This window comes from Marmota monax, unplaced genomic scaffold, assembly GCF_021218885.2.
Source record: "Marmota monax isolate L192 unplaced genomic scaffold, Marmota_monax_Labrador192_F-V1.1 WCK01_AAM20220418_F8-fsc00400, whole genome shotgun sequence".
NCBI lineage: Eukaryota > Metazoa > Chordata > Mammalia > Rodentia > Sciuridae > Marmota > Marmota monax.
The window spans coordinates 668,846-691,774 of NW_026692772.1; the positions used below are offsets into that span (position 1 = coordinate 668,846).

The following is a 22,929-nucleotide window of genomic DNA, read 5'->3' on the forward strand; positions in this document are numbered from 1 at the left end:
CCCGTGTGTTCCTGGTGGGTTTGGTACCACAGACCCTCCACTGAGTCGTCTGAATTGGTCCCTTCCCCGTGGACAAGAAAAGTGAGGCCAGCTTTTGTACTTGCCAGGAACTGGCCTTTCCAGAGACCCCCTGATAGACCCAACCTGATCTTTTCTTAAAATTGGGCATCTCGCCACAAACCCATGAAAAGATAATTTCGGCTTTACTATAAATTACTGCAAATTCTGAACCTACTTGGAATGCCTGCCCATGCCCTGAACTCACCCATGTCCGGTTTTCCCTGACCAGATCACAACCCTTTCCTAAACCTTAGTGAGGCCTCATAAATTCTGGCCTTCCCTGGCTGGATAATGACCCTTTCTGAGTCTCTAAGATCTCCATAAATTCTGATGCCAGGGCCAGCACAAATGTAAACTTGTGTTATGCTCCTCACAGTGTTGTTATCTGTAACCCCCCTTTGTGTAACTTTTTGGGCTATAAACTGGGCCGCAAAGAAGCCTCGCCGCTGTCCTTGGCTCCCACGATTTTGATGGGCAAGGTAGCCCAGCCGGTCGTAACAATAAGCTTGCTTTAATTTGATTTTAATTGGAGTCAGTGGTCTTTTCTTGCGTCCTGGTCTAACACCCTGTGTCTTCACCCATCTCTGAGTCCCTGCCTAAGGTCGTTCAGTCCACCACCAGGGACTCCTCTCGTGAAGGGCAGGTGCAGGGGAGACCGAGTCCCTTGGTTTCCCAGGGCCGTGGTTTCAGGAGTGTGTTTCTCCCAAAGTGCTGCTGAAACTCCCCTCCCTTTGAGGGTATGGCGTTTCGAGCCTTCAGGAGGGTGAGTGCCGCAGTCCGGCTGCAGCAAAATAACCGGGAGGTGACAAGCAACTTGTGTACATTGATACAGCAGGAGTGGGAGCCGTTTATTGGAGGACAGGAGGGGTATATATACATAACTAATTCCACACGGCTTATCTTAATTAACAAACTAGATATAGCAGTCAACCAATAAGGAATCATCATCTTAATGATTGCACACAGCTTAACATAATTGACATAATCTAGACACAGCAGTCAGTCATTAAGGAATCTCTATCATCTTAATGGCTCGCTGGTGTTACTTCTCAAACCACTGCCTCTGGCAAGATGCCAGGTGCCATCTTGAGTTGTTTATGGACCCTATCAGGTGAGGCCCTGGGGCCCTGGCTCCCCGAGGGGATGTGTGCCTCAGGGCTGGACCTCGTCTTCATCTAGGGGTGGGCCTTCAGCTACCCTGAATTCCAAGGGGTGCAGAGCACAGAGCCACACATCCTGAGTGTCCTGGGGACAGGAGGCATCAGGGATGATGTATGGCCTGAGACACAGCGTGGAGGGGTGGGGGAGGGCAGGAGCTGCTCTCCAGGCCTGTTCCAGGTCCCCAGGTCCCAGGGTGCCTTCTTAGGCCCTGCATGTGTGGACTGAGAACCCATCAGGCAGCTGGCACCTGGTTCTGATGAGCCTGAGGAGTGTCTAAGGGCTAAGCAATGGCAGGCCTTGCCTGGGGTGGGGAGCAGCTGCCCTTCTCCTCCTCCTTGGTCCAAGCTCAGTTCAGATCTGAGGAGCAGGGGACCTCTGGAGGACGCAGCTGGGAACCAGGGGAGCGACTTGAGTTGCAGAGATGGTTAAAGGTGCCCAGTGGGCTCTGGGATGGACAGTGACACCATCCCCAGGAGGAGGAAGTCCCCAGAGCCATCCCTGAGACAGGAGACCTACTGCAGACTAGACTGTGAGCAGCAGAGGCAGGGAGGGGAGGGAGTGGAGAGGGAGGGCCAGGGAGAGAGGCAGGAGCAGGGGGGGGGGGGGGGGGGGGGGAGGGCTGAGAAGGGCAGGAGACAGGGGAGTGAAGGGCAGGGGAGGAAGGAAGGAGAGGGAAGAGGGATGGGTAGAGGGGAGGGGCAGAGTGCAGGGTCCTCCTGGAGAGCAGGGGGGAGAAAGGAAGGAGGGCAGAGGGCGGGTGGCCAGGGAGGAGGAGGAAAGGCTGGGTGCAGGGGGGTGGAGGAGGGGGGGCAGGTAGGAGGGGTGGCCCAGAGCAGGGGCTGGAATGCAGCCCCTGCAGGAGAGCCAGAGGGAGCAGCTGGCTCAGGAGCAGGCAGAGCGTGGGGAGCACTATGTGCATCCTGTGCATGGTCCCTGTCTCCCTGTTTACCTTTGGCCTGTGCCTGTTCATCCAGAAGAGAAGCTGTGTGCACTCCTCCTCCTCCACGCAGACAGCTCTGGTGCTCCTCATCCCTCGGGCCTCCTGGGCATGCATTCATATGAACCTTTAGACTCTAACCCGACTTTGAATGTCGGTACTGTCCATGGCTCCCGTCTGGGTGGGAAGGATCTTGTGTTCTCACCTCAGGATCTGTGCAGCACCCCACAGTTCCTTCTATTGAGCTCCGTTGCCACCAAGACCTAAAACCCAGGGAGGTGGAGGACAGGGCCAGCAGAGGCAAGGTCACTGGATTCCAGAAGTGACTCAGGACACACAAGCTGTCATCACAGCACGAGTGGGTCTGGATCTGGCCAGGGACGGTGTGTCTGCAGCTGTGTGTCTCCACTCTGCATGGGGTGGCTCAAGTCCTGCACGCCACTCATCGCAGGTCCTCCTAAGGGAACCCGATCAGCTGGAACCTCTGACCTACAACTTTTAGATACCTAAGAAATTCAAAAGTTCTGCTTTTCTGAATTAATTCCCAGGAAAATATTCCTATACGCTTACCTGGGGATTAAAACGTCTCAGTCTATAGAGTCAATTGTATTTTAAGTGGTCCATAAGGATAAAAACAAGAGAAGTAAAATAAATGTGTAGAAACTTCCTTAATTTCTTTTATTATCTTTTCCCTTAGGCGATGAGAACAGGAAAATAACATCGATGTGTTCATAAACCTTGGGAGAAGGAAGCACCAGGTCTGTGCTGGGGTCATGGTCTGGTTTCAGTGGAGCTTGGTTTTGCACCTGAACCAACCCCCATTAAGAAGCTGGATCATAGAGAGTGGCTCCCGGCCACTGGAATTCCTTGTCCCATGAAATGTCCACAGAGAGCCTGGACCTCTGCTCTTGGAGGACTCTGCCTGGCCTTGAAACCCCTGCCCTCCCCTCACGGGCCAGCCGCCCTGCAGGCCGGCCCAAGCAGGGGGGATCCTGGCAAGACGCAGCAGGGCCAGAGGGCACCTCCTCCCGGCTCCCCAGGGATGCAAGCGTCCTGCTCTGGACCCAGGGGCAAGACAGAGCGTCTGTGGTTCCTCACCTGCCCTTCTGCCCACTGCTGCCAGCATGTTCAGGGAGGCCCTGTCAGACCTGATGCCAGGGCTTCACACACACTGGTGGAGGGGCGCAGCCGGGGTGCCCTCTGTGACTGGCATGGGGAGCGAAGCCCACCCAGAACCCCCTCGTGCAACCTCGCAACAGGTCTGTCAGTGCTCAGCAGAGCTCTCCCAACCTTGGTGCTTGTGCTAGAGAGTTTGACTGAAAGCCATTTTAAATAAAGGCCATATGAATCTTAAAAGCACCCTTTACTTTAGAGGGTTCTATGAAGTTAAATTTTGGGGTGCCTGTGTCATGTGCTCATTACCTGCGAATCCAGATATGTCCTGAAGTGACAGTCTCAGTGATGACAACTGCCACTCCATTCACTAACTCTCCCTAAGACCGCGACACTGCTTAGAGCCCGGGGGACAGGAGGCTACGGGACCCTGAGGAGGATGCTGGAGCAGGAAATCCCACTGGCCGGCCACAGACCACCTTGTGTCCACCAGACTCACTGCTCGTCTCTCCAGTGAGGGGCTGTCCTGAAATGAATGAGGACGCATTGATTCAAGTGGATTTTAAAATGAGTAAAGCTGATGATGGACTTGACATTTTCCTTAACGAAGGAAACACACACACACTACACACAACATGACACACACAGCACACATACACAGCACACATACCACACACAACACACATAACATGCACGTTACACACATACACAAGATGCACACGCTGTGTACACAAAGCACATATATGACACACAACACCCTCATGTACACATGCACACACATACACAGTGCACACAGGTGTGTACACACGACGCACACCCACATGCATGCACAGTACACACATACATGCACACAAAACACCCTCAAATACACATGCACAAACATAAACAGTGCACACAGGTGTGTACACACGACGCACACCCACATGCATGCACAGTACACACATACATGCACACACACAGGCCACACCCACGTATGCATGTGCACACACACATACATAGACACACACTGCACAGGACCGAGGTGCATATGATCTTTTCAATCTAAAACATTGTAGTGTCCAGGTCATCCTGAAATCGACACACTTCAACCTTTCTCACCTCTCAGTTAAGTGTACAAAATGGTGGTGCATCTGGGGAGAGAGTCAGAGGCCAGAGGCACTGTTATGTGCTTAATTCTTCTCTCGTTCCTTCTAGTACGTTCCTACACATTGAGAAAATGAGTGACTCTCAGACCAGGAACCGAATTTGAAACTTGGATGGTTTCAGATCATTTATTTTCAACACTATTGAAGGAAGACCTGACTGAACTGTTGGCTGGCAGATAATGAGAAGCAGTTTCCTGGTAAAAGACACGCAGGAGAGCCCACACCAGGCGTGTCAACACGCTCTTCTCACCCAACACTCTGTTGGAGTCTCGCAGGGCCCAGGATTCTCCAGGAAAAAGACTCTCCAGGACCCAGACTCTCCAGGTCTAGACTCTCCAGGACCCAGACTCTCCAGGACCCAGACTCTCCAGGACCCAGACCTTCCAGGGCAAAGACTCTCCAGGACCCAGACTCTCCAGGACCCAGACTCTCCAGGACCCAGACTCTCCAGGCCCCAGACTCTCCAGGACCCAGACTCTCCAGGCCCCAGACTCTCCAGGGCAAAGACTCTCCAGGTCTAGACTCTCCAGGTCTAGACTCTCCAGGCCCAGACTCTCCAGGCCTAGACTCTCCAGGTCTAGACTCTCCAGGCCCAGACTCTCCAGGCCCCAGACCTTCCAGGACCCAGACTCTCCAGGCCCAGACTCTCCAGGCCCCAGACCTTCCAGGACCCAGACTCTCCAGGACCCAGACTCTCCAGGCCCCAGACCTTCCAGGACCCAGACTCTCCAGGCCCAGACTCTCCAGGCCCAGACTCTCCAGGCCCCAGACCTTCCAGGACCCAGACTCTCCAGGACCCAGACTCTCCAGGACCCAGACTCTCCAGGCCCAGACTCTCCAGGCCCAGACTCTCCAGGCCCCAGACCTTCCAGGACCCAGACTCTCCAGGCCCAGACTCTCCAGGCCCCAGACTCTCCAGGTCTAGACTCTCCAGGACCCAGACTCTCCAGGACCCAGACTCTCCAGGACCCAGACCTTCCAGGACCCAGACTCTCCAGGGCAAAGACTCTCCAGGACCCAGACTCTCCAGGACCCAGACTCTCCATGTCTAGACTCTCCAGGCCCAGACTCTCCAGGCCCAGACTCTCCAGGTCTAGACTCTCCAGGCCCAGACTCTCCAGGTCTAGACTCTCCAGGCCCAGACTCTCCAGGCCCAGACTCTCCAGGTCTAGACTCTCCAGGACCCAGACTCTCCAGGTCTAGACTCTCCAGGCCCAGACTCTCCAGGCCCAGACTCTCCAGGTCTAGACTCTCCAGGCCCAGACTCTCCAGGCCCCAGACCTTCCAGGACCCAGACTCTCCAGGCCCAGACTCTCCAGGACCCAGACTCTCCAGGCCCAGACTCTCCAGGCCCCAGACCTTCCAGGACCCAGACTCTCCAGGCCCCAGACTCTCCAGGGCAAAGACTCTCCAGGCCCCAGACTCTCCAGGACCCAGACCTTCCAGGACCCAGACTCTCCAGGGCAAAGACTCTCCAGGCCCCAGACTCTCCAGGACCCAGACCTTCCAGGACCCAGACTCTCCAGGGCAAAGACTCTCCAGGCCCCAGACTGTCTAGGTCCCAGACTCTCCAGGTCTAGACTCTCCAGGACCCAGACCTTCCAGGCCCCAGACTCTCCAGGGCAAAGACTCTCCAGGGCCAGACTCTCCAGGCCCAGACTCTCCAGGCCCCAGACTCTCCAGGACCCAGACCTTCCAGGACCCAGACTCTCCAGGGCAAAGACTCTCCAGGCCCCAGTCTCTCCAGGCCCCAGACCTTCCAGGACCCAGACTCTCCAGGGCAAAGACTCTCCAGGCCCCAGACTGTCTAGGTCCCAGACTCTTCAAGGCCCAGACTCTCCAAGCCCCTCGAACTTCCCCTCTGCGGCTCCGTGACTGTGAGCTGCCGTGAGAAACCAGGCACCGAAGGGGTTTGCAAAATGGGAAACGTTCCTGTTCTCACTAGTTTTGACATATTCTTCATTTTAAAATGTGTTATTTATGGTTACATGAAATAGATCTATTACTTTTAAATAAAAAAGTTAATCTTAAGTTTTTTATTTCAGTTTCTAATGCAGTAAATATTTATAAATAAGGCCCACATAAACCAAAACTCTTTGGGATCTTTATAATTTTTACAAGTGTAAAGGGGTTTGAGCTAACAATATTAGACAATATTGATCTATATAAATAAGAAAATAATTGATGGCGAAAACTGTCTTAATATAGCAATAAGTAATATGCATCCACTGGTAATTCAGCTGTTGAAAATCTCCAGATCTGCCAGATCTGTATGAAGATACATATTTCCAATAATATTTTTCTTTAATAACTTGTCAACCCCTGTGAAGTAGTCCTGCTATACTAATCAGCCGTGTTCTGCAAAAAAATCACTATAAAACAGTCCAGAGGAAAATATTAACATTTCAAGCCTTAGAGCCACAGGAAAAATTTTTAATTCAATTTCGATTTAATACAATTTTTTGGAGAGTAGTAAAATAGGCATATTAATGAAAGATAGTCAAGGAAAAACATTGTTTCCTTAGGAGAAAATCACGTAGAATAATTGTGCACGGGTGGCCAAGAGCCAGGAGCCCACGTCCACCCGTGGTTTGAGGAGTGGGGCCCACAGAGGCCAGATGCTGGGAGCTGGACGGAGCAGAGCACAGCGACTCTGCTTTGTTCCTGCTATCTACAAACTAGTAACTTCGCCTAAACGCATCCAGCACATCTCAGTAGAGGTCAGGTGCTCCCGGGCCAGAGGCAAGCAGATTCCTCACCAGGACACGGCAAGCAGCAGGGGTCAGCTCCCTGCTGCACGTCCCAGGGAGCGGGGACTGGCCCAGAGGCAGGCCTGCAGGGGAGCAGTGGGGGGGTGTGTGGGTCCAGCCACTTCAGAGCAGGCGGTGAGCACCCCACCTGGCCCCCGAGGACCATGGCTCCCAGATGCTGTGCAGTTAACAGGTTCCCTCTTGGAGCCCAAGCTGCAGCGAGGAGCCAGGGTCACAGCCAGGCCAGCTCCAGGCCCCCCAGCTGAAGGAACTTGGCTGTGTTACCCCGGGTGATTCTTTTCAGACGAGGCCTGTCAGAGAACGGTGGTCCAGACCCTCGTCCCCGTCGTCATGGAGAGTAAGATGTAGGCAGGTGGACGCGACAGCCTGGCCCTCGTGGGTCACAGACCCTCGCTCTCTGAGCCACACGTAAAATGTCTCACACCCTCTTGTCCCCGTGTCTCCTCATCCCATCGACCCTACAGTCACCCAGCGCTCAGCCTCTGACAAGGTCCAGGATGCCACTGGTGGCCCACTTTGACCTCGGTCTCAGGGCCTGCGGCTCTGACAGTAACGTCCTTCCACAGTCTTGATTTCAGAGAAAACGCTGTCAGCTGCGCCTGTCTTTTCCTCTAAGACGTGGAGGCGTTGGGGATGGCCTGGTCATCCCAAACAGCTGGCCTTTCCTCCCAGCAGACTCCCAGCCTGTGCCCCTTGCCACAGGGCCCTAGCACTCACTCCCGCGGGCTGAGAGCCCGGGTCGTGACGGTCGCCAGTCTGTGCTGCAGTGCTGTGGGGTCATGTCCCGCCACGCTGGGTCCTGAGCCCCTTCAGGGCAGCCGCTGATACACAAAAGGAAAGAACGCTTGAAAGGACCAGTCATCCAAGGCCCGGGAACCTCACACACACGAATGTGGCCTTGCCCCTCTGCTGTGTGTGTGAACCCAGCGGCCCTGACAGTCCTGGCGAGTCGGCTTCAAGTGAGCAGCCCTGCTGGGCGGAGGCCATAGAGCTGGCTGACTTAGGAGCTGAGGGGGACAGAGGTGAGTGAGCTGACCCAGGGTGGTGAGTCAGGACGAAGAGGTGTTCCACCTTTAAAATGTTAATATCCTTTATTATGAGGAGGAGAGCGGGAATAAGGGTGTCAGGGTCAGACAACCACGTGGAGGAGCCTGTGTGCTTCCCTGCCCTCAGGGGGAGGTCAGGTCATTTATCAAAGCTGCCGAGGAGTGAGCTGGGCAGGCCCTCCCACGCACACCTCTTGCTGGGGTCTCAGGCCCATCTCCGGTAGGTTAGTTGTCTCCTCAGGTACCCTTCGCCCTCTGGGTGCCTTCTAATCTGTTTGAAATAAGGCTCGACTTTTAATTCCTGTTTTCGTATTCCAGTAGCCCAAAAATAAGTCTGTTGAAGGTCAAATGGTTTTCCAGGGTTGAAGTTCCCAAAGCAGCTGGACCTCACCCCTGCATCAGGACGTCTTTGTGTCCTGGAGACCCTCCCACATTTCTTCTGTGATTGGCCACTCAGGACTGTTTCATTTTTAGTAAAAGAGCATTTTGCCCTTCTGAAATATTTAAGAGCAGCATAAAACATTCACTTTATTTATTTGAAATGTAGAGATGGTTGTGGAGCACATTCACATAAACTGTCTCCGCCACTTAGTTCATCCAGACTGCAGGGGGGACCAGGGTCCCGCTGGGTTTGGCCCAAGAAGCCGGCAGCATCAGGTCGACCAGAAATAGGGAGGCTGCTGGGGCACAGGGCTTGCTCCGGGCACAGGCTTGCTCCGGGGCTGAGGTTCTGCACAGGTCTGCGACCCTGTCCTTTCCACACATTCACTCGGGGGGATTCTTGGTGGTGATCTCAGCCAAGGAAAACACGTGTCTCTTTCTGTGCTTACACCACCAGGTCGTCGGTGTGGCCCAGGCCATCAACAAGAAATCTGCTAGTGGCGGGACCTTCACAGAGAAGGACGAGAAGGTACTGTGGCCATGCTGCTGCAAGGGGCCCGGTACTGCATGCCAACCCAGAGCAACCACTGGGGGTCCTTGATGGCGCTTTGTAGCACCCTGAGTGTTGAAAGGCATCTTTGCCCTGTGCAGTGTGCAGTGTGGGTGCTACCTGGGAGCGTGGGGCTGCTCAGTCTGGAATTGCAGCTGCCCCCTGCCCTCGGCTGTGCACGTGGGCCCTGATGGCCTGGCTCGCCTTTGCTGTCTGCTGCAGAGGCTTGTCCTGAGTGAAAGTCCAGAGCCACCCAGGCTCAGCCTCCAGGTTGGCACAAGTGGGAGCTGCTCTCTGGTGCACCATTGCTTTACAGGCTTTGTCCACAGACTGCTGGTGCCCGGGTGCAGATCCAGGGTGCGTGGAACAGGCTAGCTGCTACTTCATGCCCGTCTCTTATGACTCTGAAGGCCCCGTTCCCCAGGCCATAGTGGCATCTGTCCCCTCCAGCACGTCCTTGAACCCATTCTTAACTTCATCCTGCGGGAGGCGTGCCGTTCCTCCTGGTGAATACCTACCTCTGTACCGTTCATCGCCAGCGCCCCCTCCCCCAGGACCATTGTATTTACATTGCTCCTCTGAAAATTCATAGGAGCTTGACAGACATTCAGACAAGACAGGAGATACTTTGACCCAGGCTTAGGCTGTGTGGCACCTGTTTGTCCTTATGCTTTAGCATAGCAAGTACCTTTGAATACCTATCTAGCCTCCTGTGCTGCCAGGGACAACTGCGGATATTTGGTGGGAAAGCATGGTTCTGGGTTGGCTCTTTATTCCATTATTGTGTTTATAGCCCTTTAAGGTGAAGCCCTCTTGAATGAATTTGCAGTTTTAGGCTCTATCACATCTTGGCAAAATATATTCATGGTTGTGGGATAAAGCATGCGATCTCAAGATGTGCTTGGATTGATAATTAACATGACTGTAGCGCATAACCCCAGGAGGGGGTGTTCAGGGTGCTGTGAGGGTCCGTGTTTAAAGAGCACATTGGAAGTGTTACTTGCACCTTGATGCAGTGTGTGGCTGCATCGCTGCTGCTGTCCTTGTCCTGATGGCAGATGTGCCTTTGCTTGCGGCAGTAACCCTTGGCAGGCTCCATGTAGTCTCAGCAGAGGCCTGAGTCTCAGCATCGTGTGGAGGCCACTGCAGATTCTGCACAGAGCAGATGGCGGTCTCATGTGAAGAAGCCCCCTCCCAGCCCCTCTCCCCTTCCTCTTGCTGGCCCAGACCTACCGTGCCCAGGAGACTGAGAACACACTGGCCCACTTGGTTGGCATCAGTGCCACCTGCACCTGGGCTCGTGGCTCTCACTCCACCGTGGACCTGGGTGCCAGTGGTCTGGGCACTGCCCCTTGACGGTTCGGCTGCTGTTCTGCAGGACTTTGCTGCCTACCTGGCGTTCTGCGGCATCGTGCTTCACAATGCCCAGCTCTACGAGACTTCGCTCCTGGAGAACAGGAGGAACCAGGTGAGTGCTGCGGGTGTCGGTGTCCCCACGGGAGAGTCCTGGCTTGGCTCAGGTGCAGGGCACTAGGTCAGACGTTCAGAGGCACTTGGGTTCTGGAAGCTGTTACCGATTCCTGTCTCCCTGCTCGGTCGCCCCACCTCTGTGGACGTCTGCTGACCTGAGAGCGCAGGCTCACGTGGCCCTCACCCTGCCCATTGCATGTGGGTGTCCAGCTGCTGCCCAGGCGCTGTTGAGTAACGCGTTAGTTCCTGCCGTCCCTGGGTTCTGGGCGCCATGAGACCTGCACCCAGCACCCGCCATCCCCCCAGCCTCCTCCCCCACCCCACTCCTCTGCCTGCTTCTTCTGGACTGTCTTCATTATCACCACATTGACAACTCGCGTATTGTCCTGCAACCACGAGGCACATGTCCCACGGAACCTGCTCTGGCCCTCTGGTTAGTGCCCTGGTTTCTAGATCCCTGATTGTTTTGTTCCAGCACATTCCCAATTAAGTGCTTAAGAGATGGTACGAGTGAGGTGAGCGTTCTGAGACTTGCAGGTGAGGGACACCCACAGTGCCCGCTGCCTCTGTGGGTGTGAGTGGACACCGGAGAGCATGGGGCCCGCCTTGTGCCTGCTCTTGCCTGCCGTGGACGTTCCGTGCCTTCTCTGCCGTCTGAACATGACGGGCATGTTTCCTTCCTGCTGGTCTGCGTTCCCCTCTTCGGGCTCTGCCCTCCACACACATTCCATGTGCTGCTGTGGACTCGCCTCCTGTCGCCTGACCCTGAACCCTTAGGCCTCAGCCAGGGCGGGTCTTCTCCAGCAAACTGGCTTCAGAGAAGACAGTCCCAGGAAGGCACAGGGGCTCTTACGCTGGCTTTGTGCAGAGCTGAGCTCTCTGAAGACTGGCGTGTGGTGAAGGTTGATCTGGGTGTGGGGGGCAGTGATCCCGGTGTGCCGCCTGCCGGACGCTCTTCAGAACACCTTGTAGTGCTCAGCCCCACAGCAGCACCCGCTCACTGCTGCGAGCACCCTGTGGTAGGAAGCTTGTCCCTGTCACGCTAGTGGAGGGGTCATCAGGACTAGCCAGACGCTGCCCACCTGCAGCCTAGCCTCTGTGTGGCCATCCTGATGGTCATCAGGGCGTGTGGCCAGCAGGCAGAACAGGCCTGCTGCCCCAGCACTGGGGCGGTCAGCCGTACAGCAGCAGTGAGGACGTGGGCAGCTCGCTGCCGGCTGCGGCAGCCCCTGCAGGCTGGCACTTCCCTCCTTCTAGGTGCTGCTGGACCTGGCCAGCCTGATTTTTGAGGAGCAGCAGTCACTAGAGGTGATTCTGAAGAAGATAGCGGCCACCATCATCTCCTTCATGCAGGTCCAAAGCTGCACCATCTTCATAGTGGACGAAGACTGCCCCGTGAGTACAGCCACGGCCCTGGGAGCGTGTGCACAGGGCCCCATCACTGGCCCAGCCACACAGCTGTCCCTGTGGCACTAGGTGCCTGTCTAGCTGAGGGGTGAGTGGGGTGTAGGGCTTCTCCAAGACCCCCGGACCCCACCACTACTCAACCATGGCGACAGCTACCCTGTGGCCTGGCACGGTTACCATGGCAACGGTCACACTGGGTCCATTCCTTAGGCGCCGTGATGATGACCACACTGTGTCCACTGCATAGGCACCATGATGATGGCCACACTGTGTCCACTGCGTAGGCACCATGGCGACGGCCACACTGTGCACTGTGTCTACTGCATAGGTACCATGGCCACGGCCACACTGTGTCACTCACTGCGTAGGCACCATGGCGATGGCCACACTGTGTCACTGTGTAGGTACCATGATGATGGCCACCCTGTGTCCACTGCGTAGCCCATGGCCACACTGTTGAGGTCGCTGTGTAGGTGGCGAGGTGATGAACACCTCTGGATGGGAAGAAGTCGTTGCGGAGTGCCGATTTCCACGGCAGGGCGGGGTGCCCTGTTGCTCTAAGCAGGTGGACCTGGCTGAGTGCTGGGTGAAGAGCTTCCCTTTCCCACAGGGTCTTGCAAACCACAGGTGTCGCCCAGAGAGGCCGTTACTCCAGGCACTGACCAGTCTGGCACCTGTCAGCACCGACAAGGTCTGACTTGCCCTCTGCAGGCTGGGTGACGCTGGGCACCTCCTCCCAGTGGGGTAGTCACGGTGATGAAATCACAGATGCTTTCACGTTCACCAACGTCCCGACCCACCACTGCCCACCTCCTAAGGCCGACTTTACCCTCTAGAGCGCAGTTTTCTGTTGCTGGCGGAGGCACAGGACAAGCCCAGGGTGTAGGGAGAGGGGAGTGCTCACACCAGTGCTGGCCACCCACAGACGGGCATCTGCCCGAGTCTGGCAGGAGAGTCGAGTCCTGGCCCTCGCTGTTGCGCTCTGTGCGGTCTCTGAGCCTCCTGGACCCAGGAACCATCGCCTCTGCACGTTTCTTTCCGACGTGGTCCTTCTTCCTTTAAGACCACGCAGTTCCGTGGAACTGGGAAGAGCGTCCGCGTGGGTCCGTGTGGCACCGGGAAAGTAGGATAGAAAAGCATTCAACCAGGCACTTTAACAAGCTGGAAGGCTGTGTGGCCCGTCATCGTGTGCATCTGTGTGTATGAGTGTGTGTGTATGAGCGTGTGAGTGTGTGTGTGAGTGTGTGTGTGTGTGTGTGTGTGTCACAGTGGCTGATTCAAAAGGATAGCAAATGAAAATTCACTGTGCTAAAAAGATAGTCCGCATGTCCATAGGTGCTCTTTCACGTTTTAAATTGGTCACGAAACCCTTGACGCAGAGCTGATCACAAGACAGTTGTCAGCCTTAAAGTTCAGGTCAGCATCCATTAACGCCCATGTCAGATTCAGCCTTCACGGCCTGCTCTTTGGCATTTAATTTTTGAAAGTTATACATGAAGCACTTATTTTTAAACATCTTAAATATCACTTTCATGGATATTCAGTGCGAGCTTCTGCTGGGTCGCACCCTGCGTGGTAACACGCTGATTTGGAAAAGCGGTGCCTTGGACTACAGATGACAAGAAGCCGTGAATATGTTTTGCTAACTTTTTTACAACTTACGTTGCTACATTTACAAAGGGAATCAGGTGCCTTGTTGGTTCATATCTATTGCAGTTATCTGTGCATTAAAATATTTCGACATGAGCAAAAATAAAATCAAAGCCTCTCCAAACGCCCTTGATCACACCCCCTTCTGATGGTCCTTTCCAGTTCTCCTTTATTCAGGTGTTACTGTAGCACGGGGCAGATGGGCGTCTTGCTTTTTAAGTGTGATTTCAAGGGTGATTTTTACGGCACCCAAGTCTTCGTGTTACTTCAATGATGATAAAATATTACCGTGTGACCCACAGGCACGTTGCCTATGTGTAATAACAGCATCCGGGTAGGATTCCCTGGTGGGAAAGCAGTGGACCAGCGCGGGCTGCGGTGGGCCTTCTTGCCCGTCAAAACCAGACGAGACGTGGGGAACAGCTGCAAGAGCCTGTGCGTGAGCCGGGCCTCGCTGGGGCAGCAGGACAGGAGCAGCCGCCCGCGCCTGGGTTGCGCTCTGCCGACGCCAAGCCTCAGCCTCCCGTCTTCTGTTTCAGGACTCCTTTTCTAGCGTGTTTCACATGGAGTGTGAAGAGGCAGAATCCTCGGATACCTTGGCAAGGTGAGTGACTTACCATCTGTCCTTCTCACGGGGTCTCACACCAGCTTGGCTCAGCACGCTCCCCGGGGCCGTTTTCCCCACGGTGTTGTGGGGATGGAGCCCCAGGCTTTCCACTGCACCGGCCTGTCTGTGGACCGTGTCACAGTGACCGGGGTGACCGGTGTGGGACTGGGTGTGGAGTGACTGTGCACGAGCTCATTAGGACCCAGGAGTACTGCGTCTTGAGCACCTTTGCTCACGAGCCTGTTCGCCCCTCTCTGGGGACTTCGTAGGTTCCTGCTCCGATTTGATCTAGCAGCAGAAGGAGCCGGGGCCTGGACAGACCAGATCTCCACGGCCCTCCAGCTCTTTTCTGTGTTTTGCGGTGTTTTCAAACCTGCGTTGGGGTCTTGGCTGGTGACTTGTTTGAGCAGCGTAAGGTCTTCATGGGATGGAGGATGGATGCCACTGTCCCTCCTGAAGAATCCGCAACACATTCAGGGTAGAGGGCCAGAGCTCTCACTCAGTCCTTTTGTCACCCTTAGCCGAGCTGGCATGTCCTCGCAGGTGAGAAGACCCTCAGGAATGCCAGTCTGCAGAAGCCGTGGGGAGCCCCCGTGCCACTCCCCACCTCGCTCCCTCTCCACTGCTGAAGACCCCTTTCCCCCGTGGCCCTTGTCCTATCTCAGGGCCTCGCGTGGAAGCAGAGGCTGCTGTGCCTCCCTGGGACGTCAAGGTTCCGGCCTTTCCCAGACTTGTCCACGTGGCGGGTGGGGTGGCCTCTAGTCAGCGTCAGTGCTGAGCTCCTCGGCCCATGGCTCTGAAAGGACCTCCCTGCACACCCGGCTGTGTACCCTCTGCCAGACAAGTGCCATCCCCCGACACGGTGGGAGGAAGGTGCTGTGCTCAGAGCCCAGAGCCCAGGCAGGACTGGAACTCTGCGGGGGTCCCAGTTCAGAACCAGGCCATGATCAAAAGAGCCCCTCACACACACAGGTGGAGATCCAGACGCTGGGTGGACACTGGGCATCCTGACGAGGGAGCCTGTCCCCATCACTGGGGAGGACGTCCCCCGCTCCGGAGACTCATGCTGCAGGGTCCAGGGGCAGTGTCCTGGGGTCCGCAGCTCACTCTAAATGGCTGAGCCAAGTGCAGAGAAGTAAGTGCACGAGAATGGCCAAGTGAGTCAGTGCAGCTCCCATACGGTGTAGACGGAGCGCGGTGGCTGGAGATGAAGAGCCGGAGACCCCGCGGGGAGCTCAGTTTACCTTTGGGTTTCTTTGACTCTTATATCCATTTAAAAATAGTTCATCCAGAAGATTTGGAAGAAAATGTTTTAATAAAAAGTGAAAAGCCATGTAAAACAGAAGTCATCTCTAGACCCTACAAAGCAGATGTCGAGTTCCCAGCTGTAGGAACACAATGACCACCGGCCTGCAGCCTGGTGTGCTCCGCCTCCTGGTGCTGCCAGCCTGGGAGCTCGGCCTGCACCTGCCGTTCTGCCCACCGTCCTCCCCCCAGCCTCCCTGGCCAGGTGCAGAAACAGCCCAGTGAACGGAGCTGAGGCTGGCTACGAGGGTGTGTTTAGGTGAGACCCCTCAGGCCAGCGGTCACTGTAGCAGCTTGGCAGGATGAAAGATCTTCCCTCCCTTTAAAGGATCTGGGGCTGCTCGTGGCTGAGGTGACTCAGAAGCCACGGCAGCTCACTGATACTGAAGGTGCACCTTACCCAGCCTGACCGTGGTGGGGAGGTCAGGCGGTCAGCCTGGCCTCTCCCAGAGACCTTGCTAGTGCCCTGGGGCTTAGACCCATGAGGTCATAACTCACATGAGGGCTGGCCCTCGCTGCCCTCTGTCCTGCTGGCAGTGAGTGACACCTATGTCCACCCGGGCCCTGTCCTTCCCGCGCCCTGTGTTGGCGTGTGTTGCGTGTTTGGAGCTGCGCGTGTGACGTGCACGTCCTGGTGTGCAGCAGCCTTGGTCTGCACACTGCCACTGTCAGGGGGCTCGCCGCCCTAGCAGAGCGCTGATGTGCTGTCGCATCTCTGATGGTAGTTTAGCAAGTTGCCTGTAAGGCCCCTGAGGTGTCTGTGTTTTGCTTTTCCACTGGAGAGAGCTGAGTCATTTATGTAAGTAAAGGTCTGTGCGTCTAGATGTGTCTCCTCACCTTTATCTCCGTCGGAGAATAAGAGAAGAGCTAGGATGATGCTTCTTAAAGGTGTAGAGTCACGAATCATCCTCGTCTGCCCCTACACCTCTGTGTAGCAGCGCCCACCTCTGTGACTCACTTCATCTCTTGGCGGTTTGACTTTCCTGTGCGTCCCCCGTGGCTGAGCCCAGTGATTCGGGGTCTCAGCGCCCTCTGCTGGTGCATTCTTAGAACAGGCGCGGCGCTTCCTTCAGGAAGACCACCTGCTTGTCAGCCTGAGAAGGGCCTTCGGTGGCCTTCCAGTCCCTCCAGGACAGCCTGAGCGTAAAGACGCTTTCACAGAGCACGAGGGGGCCCGTATGGTGACCTTAGAAGACCCATCTTAGCCGACTTATTCACTAATTTTAAAGCAATAAAAACCATTCCGTGCAAATGGCTTAGAGCAGCTACATATTTTTAAATCAGCTTTTATTCTCATCCTGCCCTAGAAGACCCCCAGTCATGAATGAAAGTTCCATTTAAGGTTACTTTTCAATAAGATTCACATATCAGGGTGAATTGCATAAAAACTGACTTAGACACAGCCAGCGTTCAGTGACTTCAGCATTTTGAAGTGGGGGCTGAGCGGTGACTTCTGCTCACCCGGGGGTCTCTAGTCCGGGTCTGAATTCGTATCCACAAACCCAGCCCTCAGTGGGGGAGGGTGGGAGCTTGGTGACGTTAGCTGCAGACAGACCAGGCTTCTTAGGTTACCAGTGGAGAGGGCCGGGTGGAGAACTGGGAGGCTTTCTGGGTGCGCGCTGCGGGTCCTCGTTAAGTCCACCTCGTCAGGGTGAAGCATGGTGAGCCCTTGAGGTGGGGCCCAGAATCCCACGGAGGTGCGCTGTGGGGGGCTGAGTCGGTGCTGTGGCTCCGAGAACTGACTAGGGGAGGGACAGAGGTGGCGCTGTGGCTGGCCTGGCTCTGAGGCAGGTGTGAGGGCACTGTCCTCCACGCCAGCAGACTGTGGTCCTCGTGGACGCACAGGCTATTGTGAAAGGACACCGCGGCCGGAACCCCTGAGCCCACCTCCTGGGAGGAGACACCAGCCCATAGTCGTCACCGACAATCGTATCAGAAAACCCGAGCATCACTAAATAGGGAAAGGTGGTAAGAGGGTCCTTAGCACTCACACAACTGTGGACGGAAGAGGCGAGGACTCCCGCTGACTCCGTGGTTCAAGCCCAGCGCGTCCCGGCAGCAGGACTTGGTGCACACCGAACCGTCCTGAAGCCGCGGCTTCTCTCCGGGATGGCGGACGGCAGGACTCAGGGCCCTGTGTGGCTCCAGGGCAGGCACATGCTGCGCCTCCTCCACAGCTCCGTGTCCCTGACGGCCTTCCCAAGAGTCCCCTGCAGTGTCACCTCTGCTGTCCACTGTGCAGAGTCCATTGATGCCTGAGTTGGCCCAGACCTCCAAGAACCAGACGCCAGGACTGGGCAGGTGTGCGAGAGGAACAGGAGGCCTGAGAGAGTGGAAGGAGGGCCTGTGATCCCAGAGACTCAGGGCTGAGGCCGGGGACAGCAAGTCCAAGGTCAGCCTTCGCAGTTCGGCAGGACCCTCTCCCAAATTTAAAAAAGCAGAAAGGAGGGGCTGTGGCTCAGTGCTGGAGCACCCGGGGTTCATCCTCATTCCAAAATAAATCAGTCTGATGCAGACCGCAGCCGGGACGAGGGCAGGGGTCCGAGCAGGTGCTGGGGAGTTCTCCTGCCAGCTTCCCTGTGGCGGGGTCCTGGTGCCACCATGTGGGCTCAGTCTGCAGGAGCAGTTCTGGGAGGTGGCCCTGGCGCAGAGCCCGGGACGCGGTGGGTGTGCTCCTAGAGGATCCTCCTTAGGGCCACTGAGTGTCCCTGCGATTGCCAGGGTGAGGCCCACGTTCCTGCCACGGCCCTTTCTTCATCTCCCGCCCTCTGCCTGCCTGGCACCTGCAGGCTGAAGCCGCACTCCACCCTGCCAGCCTGTGCGGCTCAGTGGTGGCCTCTCCAGCACTGTGAGGTCCTGCTCCCTCCTGTGTCCACAGCCCCACTCCGGGGTCAGTCTTGGCCAGCCTTGCAGGGCCACCCATCCCCTTGCCATCCACCCCGTGCTGGGGCATCTTCCCTGCATGTGTGGGGTGGCTTGTTACCAGCTGCATGAGCTAGGAGGGGTCAGTCATGAGACCCAGACGGACGCGGCGTCCTCCTTCCTGGGAGAGCCTCACCACGCCAGGGACCCGGGCACTCCCTGCTGCTTGGCATCCCTGGCATGTGGCCCTTCCCTGTGGGACCGAGGGGCAGCCCAAGCCCTCCCGTCCCTGTTCTAAACAGCGAGGACAGGGCAGGGCTGGGGTCACCACACTGCCTTTTACATCCTGCTGACGGACTTAGCTCTGGGGACAGCAGCCCGCTGGGGCAGCGGAGGGCAGTTTCCCTCTGGGTGGGAAGGAGAGTTTCCCAGGACAGCCAGCACCTCTGCTTGACAACCCAGGCGGACACGCACCCAGAGCACATGCTACCGCCGCAGCTTCCTGCCGGATCAGGAGCCTAGGCGGCCACTTGGTCACTCACCCTGTCCCCTCATCTCTCCCAGGCAGCACGCAGCCTTCTCAGAGCAGGTCACGCTGAATTCACTGAGCGCAGGAGCTGGGAATGATCAGCCTTTCTTTCAGGGCACAGGGTGAACTTGGCTTTGTGTAGGTCAGGAAGCACAGTGCTCCTCTCCAGCCCTGGGACCACTCAGGGTCTCCTGGCTGCGGCCGCTCACGGGGTGGTGATGACAGCGGTGGCAGCGACTGCGGCTGTTACCTGCTTACGAGAGGCGCACAGGGCTCTTGGTCTCCTGGTGGCCACCCTCCTCCTCCTCCTCTTCCTCCTCCTGTTCCCCTTATTCCTCCTCCTCCTGTTCTTCCTCCTCTCCTCATTCCTCCTCTTCCTCCTCCCTCTCCCTCTCCTTCCTCTCCCTCTCCTCCTCCTCCTCCATCTCCTCCTCCCTCCTCCTTCTCCTCTTCCTCCTCCTCCTCCTCCTCCTCCCTCCTCCTCTTCCTCCTCCTCCTCCCCCTCCTCTTCCTCCTCCCCCCCTCCTCCTCCTCTTCCCTCTCCCCCTCCTCCTCCTCCCTCTCCCCCTCCTCCTCCCCCCTCTCCCCCTCCTCCTCCCCCCCTCGCCCTCCTCCTCCCCCCCTCGCCCTCCTCCCCCCCCTCTCCCCCTCCTCCTCCTCCCTCTCCCCCTCCTCCTCCTCCCTCTCCTCCTCCTCCTCCTCTTGTGTGGAGAGGTACTGGGGACGGAACCCAGGAGCACTTAACCACTGAGCTGCACCCAGCCCTTTTTATGTTCTGAGACAGGGTCTCCCTTAAGTGGCTGACACTGGCCTTGCACTTGGGATCCTCCTCCTCGCAGTGCCTCCAAGTGGCTGGGATCCCAGGTGTGGCTGACCCACCTGGCTCACCTTTGGGGCTGACCTCAGCGGGCTCTTGGCCCCTGCCCCAGGGCCCTGTTGTAAAGGAGTCTGGTCTCACACACCGTTTCCGGCCCACAGCCCACACTTAGGAGCTCCTCTTGAGCCTTCCCCGGGTGGCAAATATGAAGGGGGCCGGGAGCATCTCTGCAGACGGAGGCGCTGGTTGCTGCCCTTCCCAGCGGAGCTGTCCTGGGCCTCAGGCGGTCTGCGGGCGCCGGCTCCGGGTTCCGCCTGGCATTGCCTTTTCCTTCATTCATGGGCACCTGGCTCTGCTCGTGCTGAGCACTAGGTCTGAGCTGGCATCACATCCACGGGGAGAGGCTAAAGCACCTTGGCCAGGAGAGAGGCCCGCAACTTGGGAAGTCGCCAGGGCTCAGGGGCATGGTGACACGTCCCTGGGGGCAGCTGTCAGGCCAGGCGTGGAGGATGGGAGAGGCCGCCTGGAGCTGTGAGGTTAGGGGCCAGTGGCCTTCCTCCCACCCTGGACGGTTGGTGTGTGCATGTCCCTCCTGCCTGGACCCATGCCCAGCTGGTGAGGCCACAGTGAGACTGGCAGGTCCTGACACCAGGGTCGGTTTGCCCAACCCCAGCCTCTGCCAGGTTCGCTACCTCCACCAGAGCACAGGAGGCCCTGAGAAGGTGCTTCTGCCCTGTCCCTGCCAGCACTGACACGACCCTGCTCCGGCAGGCTGAGTCTTTGCGGTCAACCTATTCAGCCAGGGACTGGGAAAAAAAATCAGTGGAAGTATTTACGCTCTAAATAATTTTTGAGGAAGATGATTTTTAAATTTCAATGACTGCCATAAAGACCTTACAGCAGAAAAAGACGAACGTGGAGATGAGATTGAGGCGAGCAAGGTGCTAGGAACAAGCAGGAACGTGGAGACTACGGGAGAGACCTAGGGCGTCCCCAGGCCTGCTCGGCGTCCCTCACTGGGAGCTGTCCCTGCTGCCCTGCGGGGGTGCCACTGTGAGGCAGGTAACTGAGGATGCCAGGCCCTGGTCATTCCGAAACTCTTCAGCGTCTTCTGAAAAGACGCTGTGGGGGAGTCCATGTGAGTTTTCATTAAGTGACACAGAAAGTGTCCTATGACCCGGCTGGGCCTCCCTCATCCCAAGGGCGGGGGCCCCATGTGCTGCAGAGTGTGGACATTCACGAGCAATCGAGGGACCCCTCAGACACGGAGGCCCCTTGCACACCCGGCTGGAAGGCCGTCTTGGACGGGGCCTCTGGTGCCGCCCACAGGAGGCCTCCAGCTCGGCTCCAGGCTTCGGAAGCTGGGGGTTGTTGGAGCGCACACTTCAGGCCGCGGCGGCTCGGTCATAACAGGAGCCCGGACGACGCGCTGCAGACTGAGATGCTGAAGCGCTGTGGGAGCTGTCTCTTCCACACATGTGAGCCAGTGACCGCCAGTGACCCCCAAGGCGGGGGTGTTCAGCCAAGGTGCAGGTGTGGCCCCATGAGGGCAGAGACGCGGGTCCTCCTCAGCTGTGGGCATGGCGTCCTCCCATCTGCTGGCCGCAGAGGACGCACTCAGGCCTCTTCTCTCACAGGCAGCGAGATGCTGGCAAAATCAACTACATGTACGCTCAGTACGTCAAGAACACCATGGAGCCGCTCAATGTCCCCGACGTCAGCAGGGACCAAAGGCTGCCCTGGACGGTGAGTGCCTGCGGTCCACCGAGGTGGAGGCTGCTGCCGTCGCCTGCCCTGCCAGCCCTCCCCGTGGGCTGGCCCTGGGCTGTTGTCTTGGGAGCTGACGCTCCCTGGTTGGTGAGGGAGGACGCACAGTCGTGGGGAGTGGCTGGCCTGGCTCTCTCTGTGCTTTCTAGTTGTTTAAAGGAATGTGATCAGAGGCTGGATGCCAGGCCGGCAGCCGCCGTTGCCCCTACGGCGTGGCACTCCTCGGAGCGCTCCTGGGCTCCTCCGTTTTACCCGTAGACGTGAAGCTCCTCCCGGTTCCGACTCCTGCAGTTGGTACCCTGCCATGGTCTGCTCCCAGTGGGGACGCAGGTGTCTTTGGACAGCAAAGCACAGGGACCTTTCCTTGATGTGGGTGGCTCTGTCATTGTGTTTGAGCAGGGCATGTGCTCTGAGAGAGCCGCCCATGTCCTGTGCCCTTGCCCAGCTGGGACACCTGTCAGACCGGCCACTCGGGCAGCAGGCGCAGGGGAATCACTAAGTCGGATGGTGGGAGGCAGGCCGACCCCGGGGTGGGCAGAGCGTGTGGACACTGGTCTTCACCAGGGTGGTGGATGCTGAGTAAAACCTGCTGGAGTTAAAGTGTCGGCACACCTGGTAGGCCACCTTAATAAAGGCCTGGCTGCTGCTGTGGATCTTACGGTCACCCGCGTGTTCCGCTTCACGTTTGTCTGTAGTTAAAGGTGAGCACGCTCCTGGCTTCAGGTGAGGCTTCTGCCGGTGAGTTGGCCTCCTGTCACGTGGGCTTTCTTTCTGTCTTCATCTAGAAGGAAAACACAGGAGCCGTGAGCCAGCAGCACATTACCAGTTTGCTCTGTACCCCCATAAAAAATGGGAAGAAGAATAAAGTCATAGGTAAAGTCTTTCTGCTAACCTGTACTCTGCACTTGCTCTTTAAAATGTGTTTCCAACTCCTCCTTTCGGGTGTAAATTTGAAGAATAAATTGTCTAAAAGAAGCTATAAAGATTGGAATGCTAAAAGCCTTTTGAGATACTTGTAAGTTGGTGAATGCCAGCAGATATATTTGTTAGGTATTTTATTAACCATAACTGTCTTTGCCTGGGCACAGTGGTGCATACCACTTCTGGCTGCTTGGGAGGCTGCGGCAGGAGGATTGCAAGTTGGAGGCCTGCTTGGGCAACTAAGCCAGACCTAGTTTCAAACTTTGAAAAATAAAAATAAAGGGTTGGGTGTAGCTCAGTGGTAGAGCACTGCAGGCTTAATCCCCAGTACTAAGGAAAAAAAACAGATTTTCGTAATTATTATAATTCAATTTCACCAGAATTTTTTGTTTGAAAGTGGTGTATTAGAAGTTGGCAATGTGTGCCGTAA

General features: G+C 56.6%; 2 protein-coding genes across 4 annotated transcripts in view; both read left to right on the plus strand.

Moving 5' to 3' along the window:
- Qrfpr (pyroglutamylated RFamide peptide receptor) overlaps positions 1-6,447 on the plus strand; it is a 56,738-nt gene extending 50,291 nt beyond the window's left edge. The window contains exons 7-8 of one of the 3 annotated variants that reach the window (XM_058580131.1): positions 2,856-5,462; positions 5,538-6,447. The gene's annotated coding sequence lies outside the window, so the exon portion shown is untranslated. Of the gene's footprint in view, positions 1-2,855 lie in introns of all 3 variants that reach the window. The other 2 variants (XM_058580130.1, XM_046447134.2) reach the window with 2 other exon arrangements.
- Positions 800-22,561, plus strand: Pde5a (phosphodiesterase 5A). Its single transcript, XM_058580119.1, has 7 exons — positions 800-823; positions 8,826-9,143; positions 10,543-10,632; positions 11,892-12,029; positions 14,231-14,295; positions 21,141-21,344; positions 21,449-22,561. Exons 1-7 carry the CDS (start codon positions 800-802, stop codon positions 21,834-21,836), a joined length of 1,227 nt encoding a protein of 408 aa, XP_058436102.1. The 3' UTR covers positions 21,837-22,561.
- The last annotated feature ends 368 nt before the right edge of the window (positions 22,562-22,929 follow it).